At 36.4% G+C, this 16194-nt stretch overlaps 1 protein-coding gene across 3 annotated transcripts; it reads left to right on the top strand.

Annotated features, from left to right (window-relative positions):
• Window positions 1-4145: 4145 nt before the first annotated feature.
• LRRC39 (leucine rich repeat containing 39) lies at window positions 4146-16146 on the top strand (the record flags this gene model as incomplete). Of its 3 annotated transcripts, XM_084243969.1 has the most annotated exons (8): window positions 4146-4258; window positions 6702-6807; window positions 8480-8636; window positions 9221-9357; window positions 10303-10448; window positions 11763-11915; window positions 12819-12955; window positions 16091-16146. In XM_084243969.1, the coding sequence occupies 8 exons, from the start codon at window positions 4146-4148 to the stop codon at window positions 16144-16146; spliced, it is 1005 nt and encodes a 334-aa protein (XP_084100095.1). The 3 variants fall into 3 exon arrangements, with proteins under 3 accessions (XP_084100095.1, XP_084100096.1, XP_084100094.1); XM_084243970.1 differs by lacking the exon at window positions 16091-16146 and having other exon boundaries at window positions 8513-8636; window positions 12819-13362; XM_084243968.1 differs by lacking the exon at window positions 16091-16146 and having other exon boundaries at window positions 12819-13362.
• Window positions 16147-16194: the final 48 nt, after the last annotated feature.

Below are 16194 nucleotides of genomic sequence, written 5' to 3'. Positions count from 1 at the left end.
AAATGATGCAACTCTAAGTATGTTAATATGAAATAATTTCTCAATTGAGTGAAGAACAAAGGGTATAGAATAATATACATACTATCCTACCTTGTGTGTGTGTGGGGGGGAGGGGGGCAACTCTTATGTGCTTTTAAACTATTTTTATTCTTTTTTTTAATAGAGGCATGTTTTATTTATTTATTTATTTGTTTGTTTGTTTGTTTTGTTTATACATGCACTGGGTACAGTCAGAAGCGCGGGAGGGAGAGAGAATTCACCAGAGCCAGAGCGAGTAGCAGAGCAGGCAGAAGGACCGAAGTACACTGCTGAGGGGAGCAGCGGGCGGCAGGAGAGGTCTGTGCGCCATGTGGGACCCTCCTCCGGTGGCCGGGGAGCAGCCGGGGATCGAACCTGCGCCGCAGAGGCCGCGGGCAGCTTCGCAACCCAGCGCTCAACCGCTGCGCCACCAGGGAGGCCCTAAACTATTTTTAAACTAAATGGCTGGAGGCAGAAGAGGGAGGAAGTGCTTCATTATCTTTTGAAATTGTTCCATACACATATATTAACAATTCAAAAATAAATACATAATTTTTTAAAGAACCAGGAATCAACTGCTATTTATGGAAGGCCAAAGAGATAAAAATTGAGAGAATAAAATTTGAAGCTTGCAAGCAGAAGCCTCGGGTTCCTGTGTCATTAACAATTATCCATACCCTCATTTTGCTTTTTTTCTAAGGCATCTGTGCCTTACATTTGCAGATTTACAGAGCTATTTACTAGGTAGGAATTTTTATGCTGTTCAGCTACATATTTTCAATTTTCTTTGCTTGGAATAGCCTCATTAGATTCTGATAAGTACTCATAATGTGTAAGCCATGAAAGACTAACTCTTTTTCAGGAGCTTAGAAATAGTTGCGTCCGATCATTTTAGAATGCCATGGTACAGCATCTTGCAGTGTACAGAATGCACTCATATACATTGTCAGCTGATCGTTTGCACAGACATGCCATGTGAGTCCTGCTATTCTCAGCTTTGTCCGTGAACTAAAATTAGAACTGGATGACATTACATTTCACTTGGTTAGTCTTGCTGAGGATTTTCATCATTTGGAGTCACACTGAAAACAATTCTCCCTTTAGCTGATTATTGCTAACTTTGGTTATTTCAGCTTCTGCATCCATGGATAATGGTAAGTATTTTTTCAAAAACATTTTTCCCCCCATTATTCACAGGTATGTGGATTCCGAAGATGCCTTTACTGTGTGTTTCTGGAATGTGCAATGAAACTTAGGGTTGAGTTTAAAATCCTCTTTGGGGGTTCATAGTCACTCATGTAATTGAAAATCTTCTCTGGAAGATTGATTTCCCTGGAAGTTAAGAAACATTTCTTTGAAGGTTGTATTTCTTTTGCTTTCTTTCGACTTTGGGGAGCTGACTCTCAATTGTGTCATTGCTGCACTTACTTCACCGCCATGCTCTGCACTTGTTTGTCATGCTGATGATCAAGATGGGGTCACAGTCACTTGCTGGAGGCAGAACTGCACACATCATTATTGACTTGTTTTCCTCTAGGAAAATTGCTAGCTGTTATAGGAAAACTGATGCCTGGTCAAAGTTTAATGGCATAAGAGGAAATGACTTAGCACATGAATAGTTATATATGCCTAGCAAAGTACACATTTACATGTAGACTCTTGGTTTAGAAAAATATTATTTTTTATGGGTCATCAAATACACCACAGTTATTAAAATTTGAGACAATATATTTTAGGTTGACTAATCTACCCAGGGAGTTGGATTGAGTATATGCACACCAAGGTTTCTTGGTGGCCTATGATCTCACAATGTGCTCCTATGTAACTTTCGCATGCATTGTTTAAACCTGCTCTTAATAATTTGCTGCATATTGGCAATTGAAATTTTAATTGAAATTTTAAATATGTTTTCTTCTGTAACACAGTTTTTCTTAAAATTCTGTTTATTGAGAAAATGTTGATTTCTAACACTGCATGTTTTAGGGGTTTAAGATCACAACTCACAAATGTACGTTATCACACCATGCTCATCACCAAAGTCCTAATAGCCCTCTACACAGTTCATAGGGCCCCTTTCCTCTGGCTCCCACTCCCACCTATATACTCTCCCCTTCTGGTCATCTCAGTTCTGCAGCCAGATATCAAGGGTTTGTTTTGGTCTATTCCCTTAATTTGTTTTCTGTATTCTACATATGAGGGAAATTATCTGGTGTTTGTCTTTCTCCTTTTGATTTATTTTGCATGGCATAATCCCCTTCAGTTTCATGTCACAGTTGGCAAGATTTCATGTTTTTTTAATCGCTGAGTAGTATTCTATTGCGTGTATAAGCCACATCTTGACCCACTCTCTGTCTTTGGACCCTTAGGTTGTTTCTGTAACTTGGTGCTGCAGTAAACACAGGAGTGGATTTATTTCTTTGAGTTAGAGTTGGACAGTGTTTCCCCCTTTTTCTGTATGTTTCTGTCTCTCTTGTTCACACACACCGCATACATTTAAGTTTCAAGAAACCAATACTTGGAGGTTACTAATGAAAAGCATTATACTACATCCCATTTCTCTCTATCACCCTAACAGCAGCCATTGTACCTATTTTCAGAATTTACTTTTCAGTGTTATCTTACATTTCTTTTTTCCTTTTTCAAAGGTATTTCTATACTACTTTGGAATATAATTTGGCTCTGTCTTATAAATTTGAGCATTCACATACACTATCAACCAACAATTCAAATTGTAGGTCTATATACCCAATAGAAACAATACCACTTGAGGGCCTCCCCGGTGGCGGTGGCGCAGCAGTTGAGCGCTGGGTTGCGAAGCTGCCCGTGGCCTCTGCGGCGCCGGTTCAATCCCCGGCTGCTCCCTGGCCACCTGAGGAGGGTCCCACATGGCGCACAGACCTCTCCTGCCGCCCGCTGCTCCCCTCAGCAGTGTACTTCGGTCCTTCTGACTGCTCTGCTCCCTCTGGCTCTGGTGAATTCTCTCACCCTCCCGTTCTTCTGACTGCACCTAGTGCATGTATAAACAAACAAATAAATAAATAAAACATGCCTCTATTAAAAAAAAAAGAAACAATACCACTTGAGCACCAAGAAGAATAAGAATATTTGGAAATGTTTACACTATAAATTTCAACAAGTATCAATGTGTATTTTGTTAAGTTTGATAGACAATATCAAATTTCTCTCCATAAAGAATATTACAACATATACCACTTGTTTAGTGTATAAGAGTACCTGTTTTTCCATGCTGTTGCAAATTTCACTTCTTCCTTTCCAAACTTTACTCTTTTTTACTTAGTTTCCTTGCATTATAGCACTCTGGGACAATGCTGAATAGAAGTAATGATTGTAGATAATGATTGTAGACAGCCTCCATTTCCTGAATTTGGAAGGAAATAATTCCATTGTGAATTAACTTTCCATTATTATTCATGTAATTTTGTGAAATGTCAATGCCATTATTGATAAGGTGAGGAATATTTCACTAAATGGGTCTATTGCAATTTATATAATCATCCCTTTATTTTGATTTAACTCTCATTTCTGAGATTCAGGCCATACTCTCAATATTGTCTCTGCCCATAAACCATTTATTTTACACAAAAGAAAACAATTTCAATATATTATTACTTAACTGAATTCCAACCTGTATATATAGGTGGATATCCCAATATGCCTGTCTCATTTTATATATCCATATATATCTCCATTATTAACCATGTTCCTATAATTGAACATGTTGACTAGTTACAGCTTTTCATTACTGTGAATTACATAGTAACATAGGAATTAGATTTGGCATCAGTTTGCTCCTCTGCCATGTACGAGATAAGTCAGTCATCTTCCTTAAAGCTTAGTTTTCTCATCTGTATATAGAGACAATGAAAGTACCTACATCATAGTATTTTTAGGATTATTAATGGATGTAACATGTGTAAAATAGTTTTGGGATCATGAAAAGTGTCCTGTAAATATAAGCCATTCTGATCATTGTCATCCTCAGTGAACTTTCTGAAACACGTTGCTTTTATCCTCTGGTACAATTAGGTCCTTTCTGAGACAGCACCTATGAATCAGCTATTCAGAACTTAATGAATTTGGTGATTCGGTGACAATGTGGAGAAATCATGTCAGAAAATATGGTTTGCACTGGAGCTGTCAATGCTGTAAAGGATGCTTGGGAAAAAAGAATCAAGAAACATAGTGATGACCTGAAGCCAGAGAAGGAATTTAAACAGAAGTATGCTCTCATATGCTTGTTATTCTAGATTAGTGAAAATGCATAACATCATTGTTACAGAAAAGGGCACTTATTAAATGTTATATTACTGAATTTGATAGATTTTTTTATTTACTGAAAAGTAAAAAAATACCTAAAGGAAATACCTGACTTTATTCAAAATATGGTTATGTGATAGGGCCTCAAAAATACAAGCCTTTGGGGCCTCCTTGGTGGTCTAGGGGTAAGTTTCAGCACTAGGGCCTGAGTGCAATCCCCCACCAGGGAGACAACCAATATGGCGCAGCAGACCTCTCCTGTCTCGTCCGCTGTTCTCCTTAACAGTGTGTTTCAGTAAATCTACCTGTTCTGCTCCCCACTGTGTCTCTGGTGAATCCTTTTACCCCCTGTACCTCTGGCCTACACGCCCAGATCTTCTATACACACACACAAATACAAGTCTCTGCATGTGAAAATAGTAGTTGCCCTAGGCCCTCATTGATCAACATTTGATTATCGTTTAATTTACTTTTTAGTAGTTGTTTTGCATTATATCCCCTAGGATCTAAAATACCTGCCAGTAGATGGTACTGTAGATTCTCACCTATTTGAATAGCTGAGTTCTACCCATTCCCCGTGGGTCACCTAATTTTGTGATTTGGTCTATACTTAGCTTGACTCATTTTCTCTGTCTTCTTGATATCTGTCTACCTTCCTAGTTGAAGGTCTCCAAAGTATTCTACTAATTTTGCAAGGATATTCCCTTTCTTCATTGATTCCACATTCCCCCTATAATTTCCATTCATTTAGTCTCTTCCTAAACATTTAATGTTGATGTATCAATTGATAAACAACAGAAAATTCAACTAAAACTGGCTTAAGGATAAGAGAGTCCTGAAGTGAGGTAATTCCAGAGCTTTGACAGCTTTGAAGACTCAGTTTTGTTTTATCGCCATAATAATGTTTTCAGGGTGTCAGTCTGGCTCTCAGATTCACTTCTCTTGACATCACATGGTGACTGCTACACTTCTACAAATCACAGCTCAGCCTCACTGTGTTATCAGAAGAGTGGAAACTATTTCTGTTTCTTCTTCAACAAGTAGATGCACTTAATTTCAACAGCTTCTAGTTATCTCTGTGTGAGAGCATTATTTTCCCTACTGCTTCATTTTTGGCTTCCTGACTATATTATGATTGGTGGGAGAACTAAACCCCAAAAGTTATGTACACCCATAAGATCATTAAGATTAGATAGAATTTGTGGAGTTTTCTGACAATCTGAGCGAAAAAAACCAAACAGATATTGCTTAAGGAATTTAGGGGGAAAGATACTTTTTCACACTTAGAAAGATATTTAGAAAGATACTTTTTCACACTTAGACCAAAATTCATGTCTAGCTCCCTATTTTCTATAAGCAGTTTGCAAAGTGTAGGTTTCAGACTCAGGAAGAATTTAGGAATCATTGTAAAGATGAAAAGAGACTTGTCTAATAATAGGTAGTCTTGCTGTAGACTCAATAGGGACAGAGACTTTTGTATCCACAAGCCTAGCATAGTATTTGGCTCATAACAGGTGTTTGGCAAATCCTTTAATGTTCAAGGTTAGGGAACAGGACAACTAATTGTACTTGTTCTGAAATATGAATTTATGAGCAAGACAGGAGAGGTCTGCTGCAGCATTTGGGTTAGCTCACTGGCCCAGGATTGAACTCATGCTGCAGTGGCTGGGGATAGCTTGATAGCACTGAGATTTAACCCCTGCAACACCAGGGAAGCCCCAATTCTTAACTTTTTTATCTTTCTGTACATGATAATTTTTCTGCTATAGAAATAGAAAACTTTTTGCTGGTCAATTTTATAGCTTTATATTATTGGTTTTTTAAAAAGATTTATTTTATTTATGTATGCAAGAACTGGGGTGTTGGCCAGAAGTGTGGGGGTGGGAGGTGAGAGGATTCACCAGAGATAGAGTGGGGAGCAGAATAGGCAGATCTACTGAAATACACTACTAAGGAAAGCAGCAGGTGAGACAGGAGACATCTGCTGCCCCATATGTGGGTCACGGTGATAGTGCTGAGACTTAACCCCTAGGCCACCAGGGAGACCCCAGAATTGTATATTTTAAAAGGACAACTTTTATGTATGTGAATTATATATCAATAAAGCTGTTATAAAATTCTAGACAATCATGCTTTTTAAAAATGTAAAAATAGAGCATATGTGACTCTAATCACATATTTTCTGATTTCCAGATACTATTGATCAAATAGTTGTTTTTGTTGTTGTTTTGTTTGTTTGTTTGTTTTTTTCTGTGGGACCCTCGCTGGTGGCCGGGGATCGAACTGGTGCTGAAGAGGCTGCGGGCCTCTTCAGTTGTTTTTGATGGGTCATTTTTTAAAATATATAAAACTGAATGCTACCTATGTCATTACCTATGAATTAAAATGATTTCTTGATCTCTTAGGCTAGTGAAAATCTGGGAAGAACGAGTAAACTTCACGAAGCTAAAAGAAAAGGTCACCAGGGAAGATGGAAGAGTTATTTTGAGGATAGAAAAAGAGGAATGGAAGGTAAGCTTTATAGGAATATTTGATTTAATGATACTGAGACTGTGATTAAGTCTGAAATACTTAGAAATTGTAATTTTAATAATCTAATCAATTTGAACAATACTATCAAGTGAAAAGAAGCATACATAACTTTACAATTTTTTTTGCAAAAACGGAGTCAATTTGCTTCAATTCTGCCTAATCTTAAGTCATTTGTAAGATTTCTCCTGATATTTCTAATAAGCAATTTTTAATTTTCTATAAAAATGATGCCATCTACGTCTAACAAAAATCATGTAGCTTTTCCAAAGCAAGTGCTCAATTAAAACTTTACAAACATGGGGGTTCTCTTTCTTTCCCTCCCTCTTCTTTCCTTCCTTTTTCCTCTCCTCTCTTCACACACACACACACACACACACACACACACACACACACACAACTGCTTAATTACACAAAGACCTCTATCCCTTGGGTTAAAGTTTGTTTTCATGTATAGAGGGATATTTAACTAGGACTTCGCATCTTTTGGCTATTTTATTTTATTTATTTTATTTTTAAAAATATCTATTTATTCATTCATTCATTCATTCATTCATTCATTCATTCATTTATTTATACATACAAGCACTGGGTACAGTCAAAAGCATGGGAGGGTGAGAGAATTCACCAGAGCAGAAAGCAGAACAGGCAGAGTGATGAATTACGCTGCTGAGGGGAGCAGCAGGCGGTAGGAGAGGCCTGCGCGCCATGTGGGACCCTCGCCCTGCAGCTGGGGATCGAACCAGTACTGCAGAGGCTGTGGGCAGCTTTGCAACCCAGCACTCAACCGCTGCACCACCAGGGAGGCCCATCTTTTGGCTATTTTAGACTAAATGGGAAAAGACAGTTCAGAATGGTTGAAACTCATAAAATCCTTAAGTTAAACAATTCCTCCTTAAAAATCTTATATTTCAAAACCCAAAGGGAAGTTTGAATTATTATTTTTTTTTATTTTAAAGATTTTTATTTATTTATTCACACAAGAGCTGGGGTACAGGCCAGAGATGCAGGGTGGGGGGGAGGGGGGGAAGGGGTGGGGAGAGGATCACCAGAGACAGAGCAGGGAGCAGAACAGGCAGATTGAACGAAGTACACTGCTGAGGGGAGCAGCGGGCGAGACAGGAGAGGTCTGCTGTGCCATATGGGTTGCTCCTTGGCCAGCCTGGGATTGCACTCATGCTGCAGAGGCTGTGACTGACTGCCTCATAGTGTGGTGCTTAATCCCTTGTGCCACCAGGGAGGCCCAAGTTTGAATTAGTGATTCAAATGATTTTTTGCTTCTCTGTGATTTCAATTAACCACCATATAGTCACTTCAGTAGCATTTGTACTCTAGAAAAGCCTAATAAAACAGAATCTTTAGGACATAATTCTATGTACGTGCATTATTAACTAAAATTTTATTGTTGTTTATTCTATTATGATTAGGATTTGAAGCTTTGCTTCCCTTCTTCCCCAGCCCCCCGACCCAACACACAAAGTAGAGTTTTTCTAAAACTTAGAAGAACACAAAACATTTGGAAATATCAGCCATTAAGGAAAAAGTATTTTGAAGTTCTTTTATAAATCAAATATCTCTATAATTGCACTTCAGTGTGGCATAACTAAAATAATTTAAGTAATACTGTGACTGTCACTTCTTTACTTGATTTTAGACCCTTCCTTCTTCTCTACTGAAACTGAATCAGCTCCAGGAATTGCAACTTCATAGAACTGGTTTGTTAAAAATTCCTGAATTCATTGGAAGATTCCAGAATCTCATTGTGTTAGATTTATCTCGAAACACAATTTCAGAGATACCTCGAGGAATTGGTAAGGAAGATTGCTTCATGCATGTGCTACTTTATTTATCTGTAGATATACTTTTTAATGAGGTTTTTTTTATATATACATGAAATAAAGATCTCATCTTAATATAGCCCTGACTGAGTCTTGAGAAAAATTTAATCATAATCTAAATGGAAGCTTCCAAGAGCATCCAAGCTTCTGATTTACTGAGGTGACTCAAGATGTGATTTCTCTGCAAGAAAAGTCTCTTTGGAAGTACGGTGTAGATTCTGGAAATAGTACTGTTTGTTCAGTTATTCTTCCTAGAGAATAGGTTAAAGGCAAGAAAGAAAATTATGAAGATTTCTTAAACAAGAAAATCCCCCAAATGGAAAATTAGTGATAGTAATAATATAGATAAATTAGAAGGGGAAAAGAATGTTTTTTTGCCTATAGCACTGATAAATTTGTCCCTTGTCTGAAGAAAGGAAAGGACACCTATTGAGAAAAATTAAGACTCTGAGGTGTCAATCGTCAACAGGAAACTGGGAAGCAAGTTATGTTGTAATACTTCATATTTGGAAATGTTTTATAACCATCTGCCCTCTATTGTGTTTTATTTTTTGTAGGATTGCTGACTAGGCTTCAGGAACTGATTCTTAGTTACAACAGAATCAGAACTGTCCCCAAGGAACTGAGTAACTGTGCCAGCTTGGAGAAACTAGAACTTGCAGTTAACAGAGACATAAGCGATCTTCCACCAGAGGTCAGAAATATGTAAACACCTATGATTATATGTTCTATCTACTTTTCAGTTTTTAACTTCTCAATTGTGTGATAGTTAAAAATAAGACTTAAAAAAGGGCAGCCACTTCAGAAAATACTTAGTGAAAACTATTTCCTATTACTCTAAGTATAATAATGCATGCTTTTAATTAGACAAAGCTCTATTTAGCATAAAAGATACCTCTTATGGAACTGGCATGGCTTATGGGCTAACCTGTGATCTTCTTGAGGGCCAAAGTGAATCTTGTTTGTTTCTGTAGTTTCCTGGGCGCTATCAAGTAAAACCAAGACAACAGGCCTTGAATGCCTTCAAAATTTGAATGAATAGAATGTTTTGTTGTTGGTAAAAACAAGTTGATTTTAGGGCTATAGACATTTTGTATTTCTTTTCAAACACATTTGATGCTTTGAGAATAAGCAAAGGAAATTTCCATGGTGCTTTGCCTTGCAAATACTGACTTTGCAAGATAAAACTTAGGAAAAATGATAAATATCAAAATAAAATAGACTGTTCCCTTCTCCCACTCTGTCCAGGTAAGAAGATCCCCTTTTCCTCCCAAACTAGTAAACATGTCACTAATAATTGTTGTTCTTCCAAGTATAACATAGTTCTTGCCTCTCTTCCTCTTTTATAATAGTTTTATTTAATGAAACTATGCACTTGTTTATAATGAAAACAGTAATCACAGGTTTTGGACGGTATATTTGCTTTGAATAGATTAACTGTCTATGAGAGTTTTTCATTAATCTGGAAGTTTCTTGGTTTTCCTTTAATTCAAATTTGTTATGGACTTCATTTACTATACTTCATAAAGTCCATGCATAATATGAATATTCCTTGAAGTGATATATCTCCTTTACCGATGTGTTTTAACTATTTACACTGTGGTCATTTATGTGGGAAAATCTTGTCTTCCCCCTTCAGCTCAGCAATTTGGTGAAACTTATTCACCTTGATCTGAGTATGAACAGCTTTACTACAATCCCTCCTGCTGTGCTGGACATGCCTTCCCTGGAGTGGCTTGATATGGGAAGCAACAGTCTTGTACAACTTCCTGATACTATAGAAAGGTAAATGGAATACCTTTTTATGTTACAATAGATGTGCTGAAGCATTTTTGATCAAAGAGATAAAACAAAAGGGACCCCAAACATAATCAATCACATATATCCATTTAGTACTTAACATGCTATTTTTTAATAGAATATTTTAATTGACTCCAAATGAGTAAAAGGGTTTTGGGAGATTAAACACTGACTTCAACAAATTGAGAGCATGCCGCAGCAATAACAATGCATGCCAGCAATTTCTGTGTATTTTACTAATGGGTGAGGAAACTCCAGCAGAGATGTTAGCTAAATTGTTCCAGATCACAGAAAGTGTTCAAGTTAGGATGTGAAACTAGGCAGCCTGGTTCCAGAGTCCACACTGGTAACCACTATACTTTCTTACCTAACCTTAGTTGAGCATATTAATCATTTCTGATTTTTTTCTTAAGATTCCAATTCAGGGCCTCCCCTGGTGGCGCAGCAGTTGAGCGCTGGGCTGTGAAGCTGTCCGCAGCCTCTGCAGCGCTGGTTCGATCCCCGGCCACTGGTGAGGGTCCCACATGGTGCGCAGACCTCTCCTGTTGCGCCCACTGCTCCCCTCAGCAGTGTATTTTGTCACTCTGCCTGTTCTGTTCCCCGCTCTGGCTCTGGTGAATCCTCTCACCCTTCCGTGCATCTGACTGTACCCAGTGCTTGTATAAATAAATAAATTAATTAATAAATCTTTAAAAAAAAAAGATTCCAATTCAGATTCTCTCTTATTGCAGTTCTTTAAGAAATTCTATGAGAACGGCAAATAATTTTAAAATGCAGGGGCCTCCTGGTAGCACAGGAGTTAAAGTCTCAGTGCTATCAAGCTATTGCCAGCCACTGCAACATGAGTTAGATCCCCGGCCAGACAGCTGACCCACATGACGGAGCAGACCTCTTCTGTCTCACCTGCCCACTGCTTCCCTCAGCAGTGTATTTCAGTAGATCCACCTGCTCTGCTTCCCCTTCTGTCTCTGGTGAATCTTTTCACCTCCTGTACCTTTGTCCTTCACCCTAGTTCTTGTATGCAAATACAAGAATATAAATAGAAATAAATCTTTAAAAAAATTGTTTTTAAATACATTGATTTCATTTCGACCGGCATATGTTAAGAGCTGTACTATAGAGATTTACTCCCCAATGCAATTTCCCTGCAGGCAATATGAAGTAGTAAGCTAATTCAATAGGTATACTGGTTAAAAGAGATGTTATGAAAGATGACATTTATTTGATTTTGAATTTAATAAGAACCAGGGTTTTCGTTTTGTGTGTGATTAATCACAGCAACCTCTTTTAATTCTTTAGAATGCAAAACCTGCATACATTATGGCTGCAACGGAATGAAATAACATGCTTACCAGATACTATCAGCAATATGAAAAATCTGGGTACTCTTGTTCTCACCAACAATAAATTAGAAGATATTCCAGTGTGCATGGAAGAGATGACCAATCTGAGGTAAAAAGTTGTAGTCACAAAATTGACATATTCTTTTCTGGCTGCAGAACAATATAGAAAAATTACTATTACTAGACTTAAGTTCTCACTCATATAAATGAATAAAAATTTTTTCCAACTCTAGAATTCTGAAATTTATAGATATAGTTAATATTGGTATAATTATTCAAGAAAGAATCCTCAATATTAAAGCAGTACTGGGACTTGCCAACTTTTAAGGACCGCTCTTTGGGTGATATTTTTGTGAAAATCATCTTTATAACTGCTAACAAACCTCATCAATGATATAAAAACCAAAAGCATAACATAGTGACTATTTTCCTTGTAAATATCACAAATGGACAAGTCAATTATGTTCTACATAGAGTGTAGAACTTAGTAAGTTAACTACTATTAGAACTCACACATGTCTTCCTTCCAAAATATAATTTGCTGACAGTGAACATGAGTCCAAATTAAATCCCACAACTTTCATAGCAAAATCATTCATTCCTTCACTTATTCAGCAACTAGTGAGCCCTGTATTACAATGGTGAAGATAGTGACAAATGAGACTGTAAGTCTATAAAATATGGAGAAGCTTGAACTTCATAGCATTAATAATATATTTAAGATGCATTAGATTCCCTCTTGAAGTTAAACTGCACCACACTAAATCTATACTATGGATTAATAGTTGTTTTCACAAAGTTTGAAAATAAGTTGTCTAAAGCTAGTATTTTTTTCCTTTAGGAAAGAAACTTAAAGTTTCTTGAGCTATATCACATCTCACCACGATGTTAAGTTATTGAAGCAGTTAAATAAAAAAGAGTAATTTAGTATTTATCATTTGATCTTTCTCCAGGGAATAAAATTATACTTCTATGGCACCTATAAAAATACTGTTTTTTGGTGAACTGCTAGGTTTGTCAACTTCAGAGACAACCCACTGAAATTGGAAGTATCACTTCCTCCCAGGGAAAGCACAGATGAAGAGGAACAGGAATTATTTGGCCTTCAGTTTATGCACATATATATACAGGAGTCACGAAGAAAAGCAGGTATGAGATTTGTATTTAACACAGGTTTAATGGTTATGGGTTTTTGTTTTTTTTTTTTTGGATAAAGGAATGTGTATATATAGATTAACTCCCTTATAGATTAATCCTTTTTTTTTTTTTTTTTTTTTGGTCAAACTCTGTTGTCTTAATCAATAGTGTGGGAGAAAAAAATAAAATTTAAATTGCTTCACTATTTTGATAAAAGTTTGGAGACACTGTTAAGATACTCAATGTCTTTCAAGTGGAATGAGGAAATAAATTTCTTCGGGCAAGCGCTCTGAAGCATAAACAAATGAATTTCGATATGATTCTGGAAGTTTCACTGTCTCCTCCTATCAGTTTGTTATTTCTTTTACTTTCATGAACACCACCTTCCCGTTAATTCCTCTTCTTTTACTATCCACAAATAGAAAAAAATTATTGCCTAGAATAAAAAAAACTGAGAGTTTGACAATAATGAAAATGTGAGATTTGATACAAATTTCAGTCACTTAGCCTCTGATAATTTAAAACCATTTTTTTTAAGTAGGTTAGGAAAAACTTTAATTTAAAACAAGATTAGGGGAAGAAGATAAAGCACAACTCTGTTAATAAAAAATGAAACAATAGTACACTAATAGAAATCATGGTTTTATAACTCACTAAAATGTTGAGTTTTTGAGTTAAAAGGTAAATTTTACTTACATCTTCAAATAGTGTTAAAGAATGAGCATAATCTGAGCACGCAATTAATTTTTCAGCTAGAGGGACTTTTTCCCAACGTCCAATGGGGCATGTTTAGAAAATGGTGATTGGATCTCTGTTGTGGTAAGGTCATAGAACCAAAAACACGGACTATAGAGCAGAGGAAGACAAAGGTGTTTCAGTTTGGGGACTAATTTTGAAAAACAAGAGGATAAATATGTACAAAACAAGTAGGAGGTAGAACTGATGATCAAATGAAGATGATAAATAGTTCAGGGTAAACCTCAATTTTTGGTTAGACTAACTGACTGGATGGTGGTGCTGAGAAGAGGAAATATAGCACAGTTTGGTGGGCAGGATCTGGTGACAGAGCCAGAAGTTTCATTTTAACAGTAAATTGATGCATGTATGGGACATACGGGACACGGTAGTTATATAGACGAATTTTAAGTTCAAGAAGAGATTTCCTGAAACTGCAAATACATAGTCACTTTCTCATGGTATTTTATTTATTTATTTATTTATTTTTTTAAAATAGAGGCATGTTTTATTTATTTATTTGTTTGTTTGTTTGTTTATACATACAATGGGTAGTCAGAAGCGTGGGAGGGTGAGACAATTCACCAGAGCCAGAGCGGGGAGCAGAGCAGGCAGAAGGACCGAAGTACACTGCTGAGGGGAGCAGCGGGCGGCAGGAGAGGTCTGCGCGCCATGTGGGACCCTCCTCCGGTGGCCGGGGAGCAGCCAGGGATCGAACTGGCACCGCAGAGGCCGCGGGCAGCTTCGCAACCCAGCGCTCAACTGCTGCGCCACCGGGGAGGCCCTCTCATGGTATTTTAACAAAAATAAGCTAAGTTGACAAAACAATAATCGTGACCTATGGCTGGTATGTTGAAGGGCAAGTTTTTCTTCCCATTAAAGATATCATTAAGCTTAATGGGTCACAGGACCATGTCAGTATAAACTTCATGTGTATTCATATTTAATGAACCATAACTGATATTATACCTGTTGTAGAATATTTTATTTCTAGGCATAAATTTTTGAATAATGCAAAATAGATTGTATGATGCAAATTGACATTGCCTGACCTAGTAAATCAGGCTAATTAATGAATGTGTACTACCTTCATTTACATTCTCTTGATGGGGGAACATGAGTAACAACTTAAAAACAATCAAACCACCTTACTTTAATAATATTTGAAAAACTTGTAACAAAAGAAAAAGTTACAACTTAAAAGAGATAATAAAATTGAGTCTGCCTATATTTAAAAGATTCAAGAATTAAGAAAGAAAAAAAGATTCAAGAATTAGTACTAGTAATAATAGTTAATATTTATTGAGTACTGTGAGCTCTGAATTGCCAGAAGCATTTTATATGTATTACACTTGATGTTCACAACAACCTTGTGAGGTAGGTATCATTACCATCATCATCCCCACTTAAAGAGGCAACTGAGGCACATGAAGATTAAGTAATTTGCCTGTGGTCATACAGCTAAGAATCGATACAGTCTGAATTTGAACCTAGGTAGTCTCATAAAATGTGAGACAAAACTAAAGTAGGAAGGTTAGGAATTACAAAGAGGTTAAGCTTTAAGTTACTATTCATGTAATAATAGGCCTACAGAATAAAAAGTTAGCAAAGAATATAACTTAATATCTAAATTTAGCAATTCTGTATCTTTATCTTGGCAAATGTACCAATGATTAAGACAGTTTTCACAAATAAAGAGAAATAAATAATGGATCAGATGTAGAAAAGAATAACAGTCCTGCCATATGTTTGGTTTAATATTTGCTTGTGCATAGAAACTGGTTATGAGTTAAATGAGGCCTGAATGTGACAAAGTTTTTGGTTTCAATATCTAATTTCTGCTTTAACTTATTTCCACACACAGGAAAGAATGTGTCTATATTGTACTTATAAATGTAGAAATGGTCTGCTAAAAGAATATGAGATACCTAATCACCTTCAAAAGTTATTTGCAAATTTCAATTTAATTTGTGAATAAGGCTTATAAGTATCTTTTTAGAAATTACAGGTGGCATACTAGGTGATTATCCAATAGAAACAAATGAAGTAAAACCATGTTTTCTTTCTTTGAAAACATCTCTTCGATTTTGGTATTCATCATGGACCAATCTAGTAATAGTTAAATTTAGGCAATGTTCTGTAAATCTGAAGATGAATTTCATTAATTGTGAACATCTCTGAATTTCTTTGTGTGGGAAAAATATCACAATTGATTATCCCTTCCATATCTGCATAAAAAAAATCCATACATAAGTGAAATTCTCAGATTTGCCCTTGTTACAAACTGACAATTTTTCATTACATCTTGAACTGGAGAAGTATTAAATAAAATCAAAAGAAAATATTTCCAAAATTAATGAAAATCAAAAGTTGATGCACCAGTTATATGTTGACATTTTATGTGTGTTTCAGATAACCAAGTTGATTGTTCGACTACATCACCAATCTCTATAAATACTGATGGATAATATGATTCAAGATGTCCTGCTGAACAGATACTAGAAGAGGATTACTTT

The sequence above is a fragment of the Talpa europaea genome, assembly GCF_964194135.1.
Source record: "Talpa europaea genome assembly, chromosome: 9".
In the NCBI taxonomy this organism is placed as follows: domain Eukaryota; kingdom Metazoa; phylum Chordata; class Mammalia; order Eulipotyphla; family Talpidae; genus Talpa; species Talpa europaea.
The sequence above is the reverse complement of the archived record's forward strand: the minus strand, read 5'-3'. Positions and strand labels throughout refer to the sequence as shown.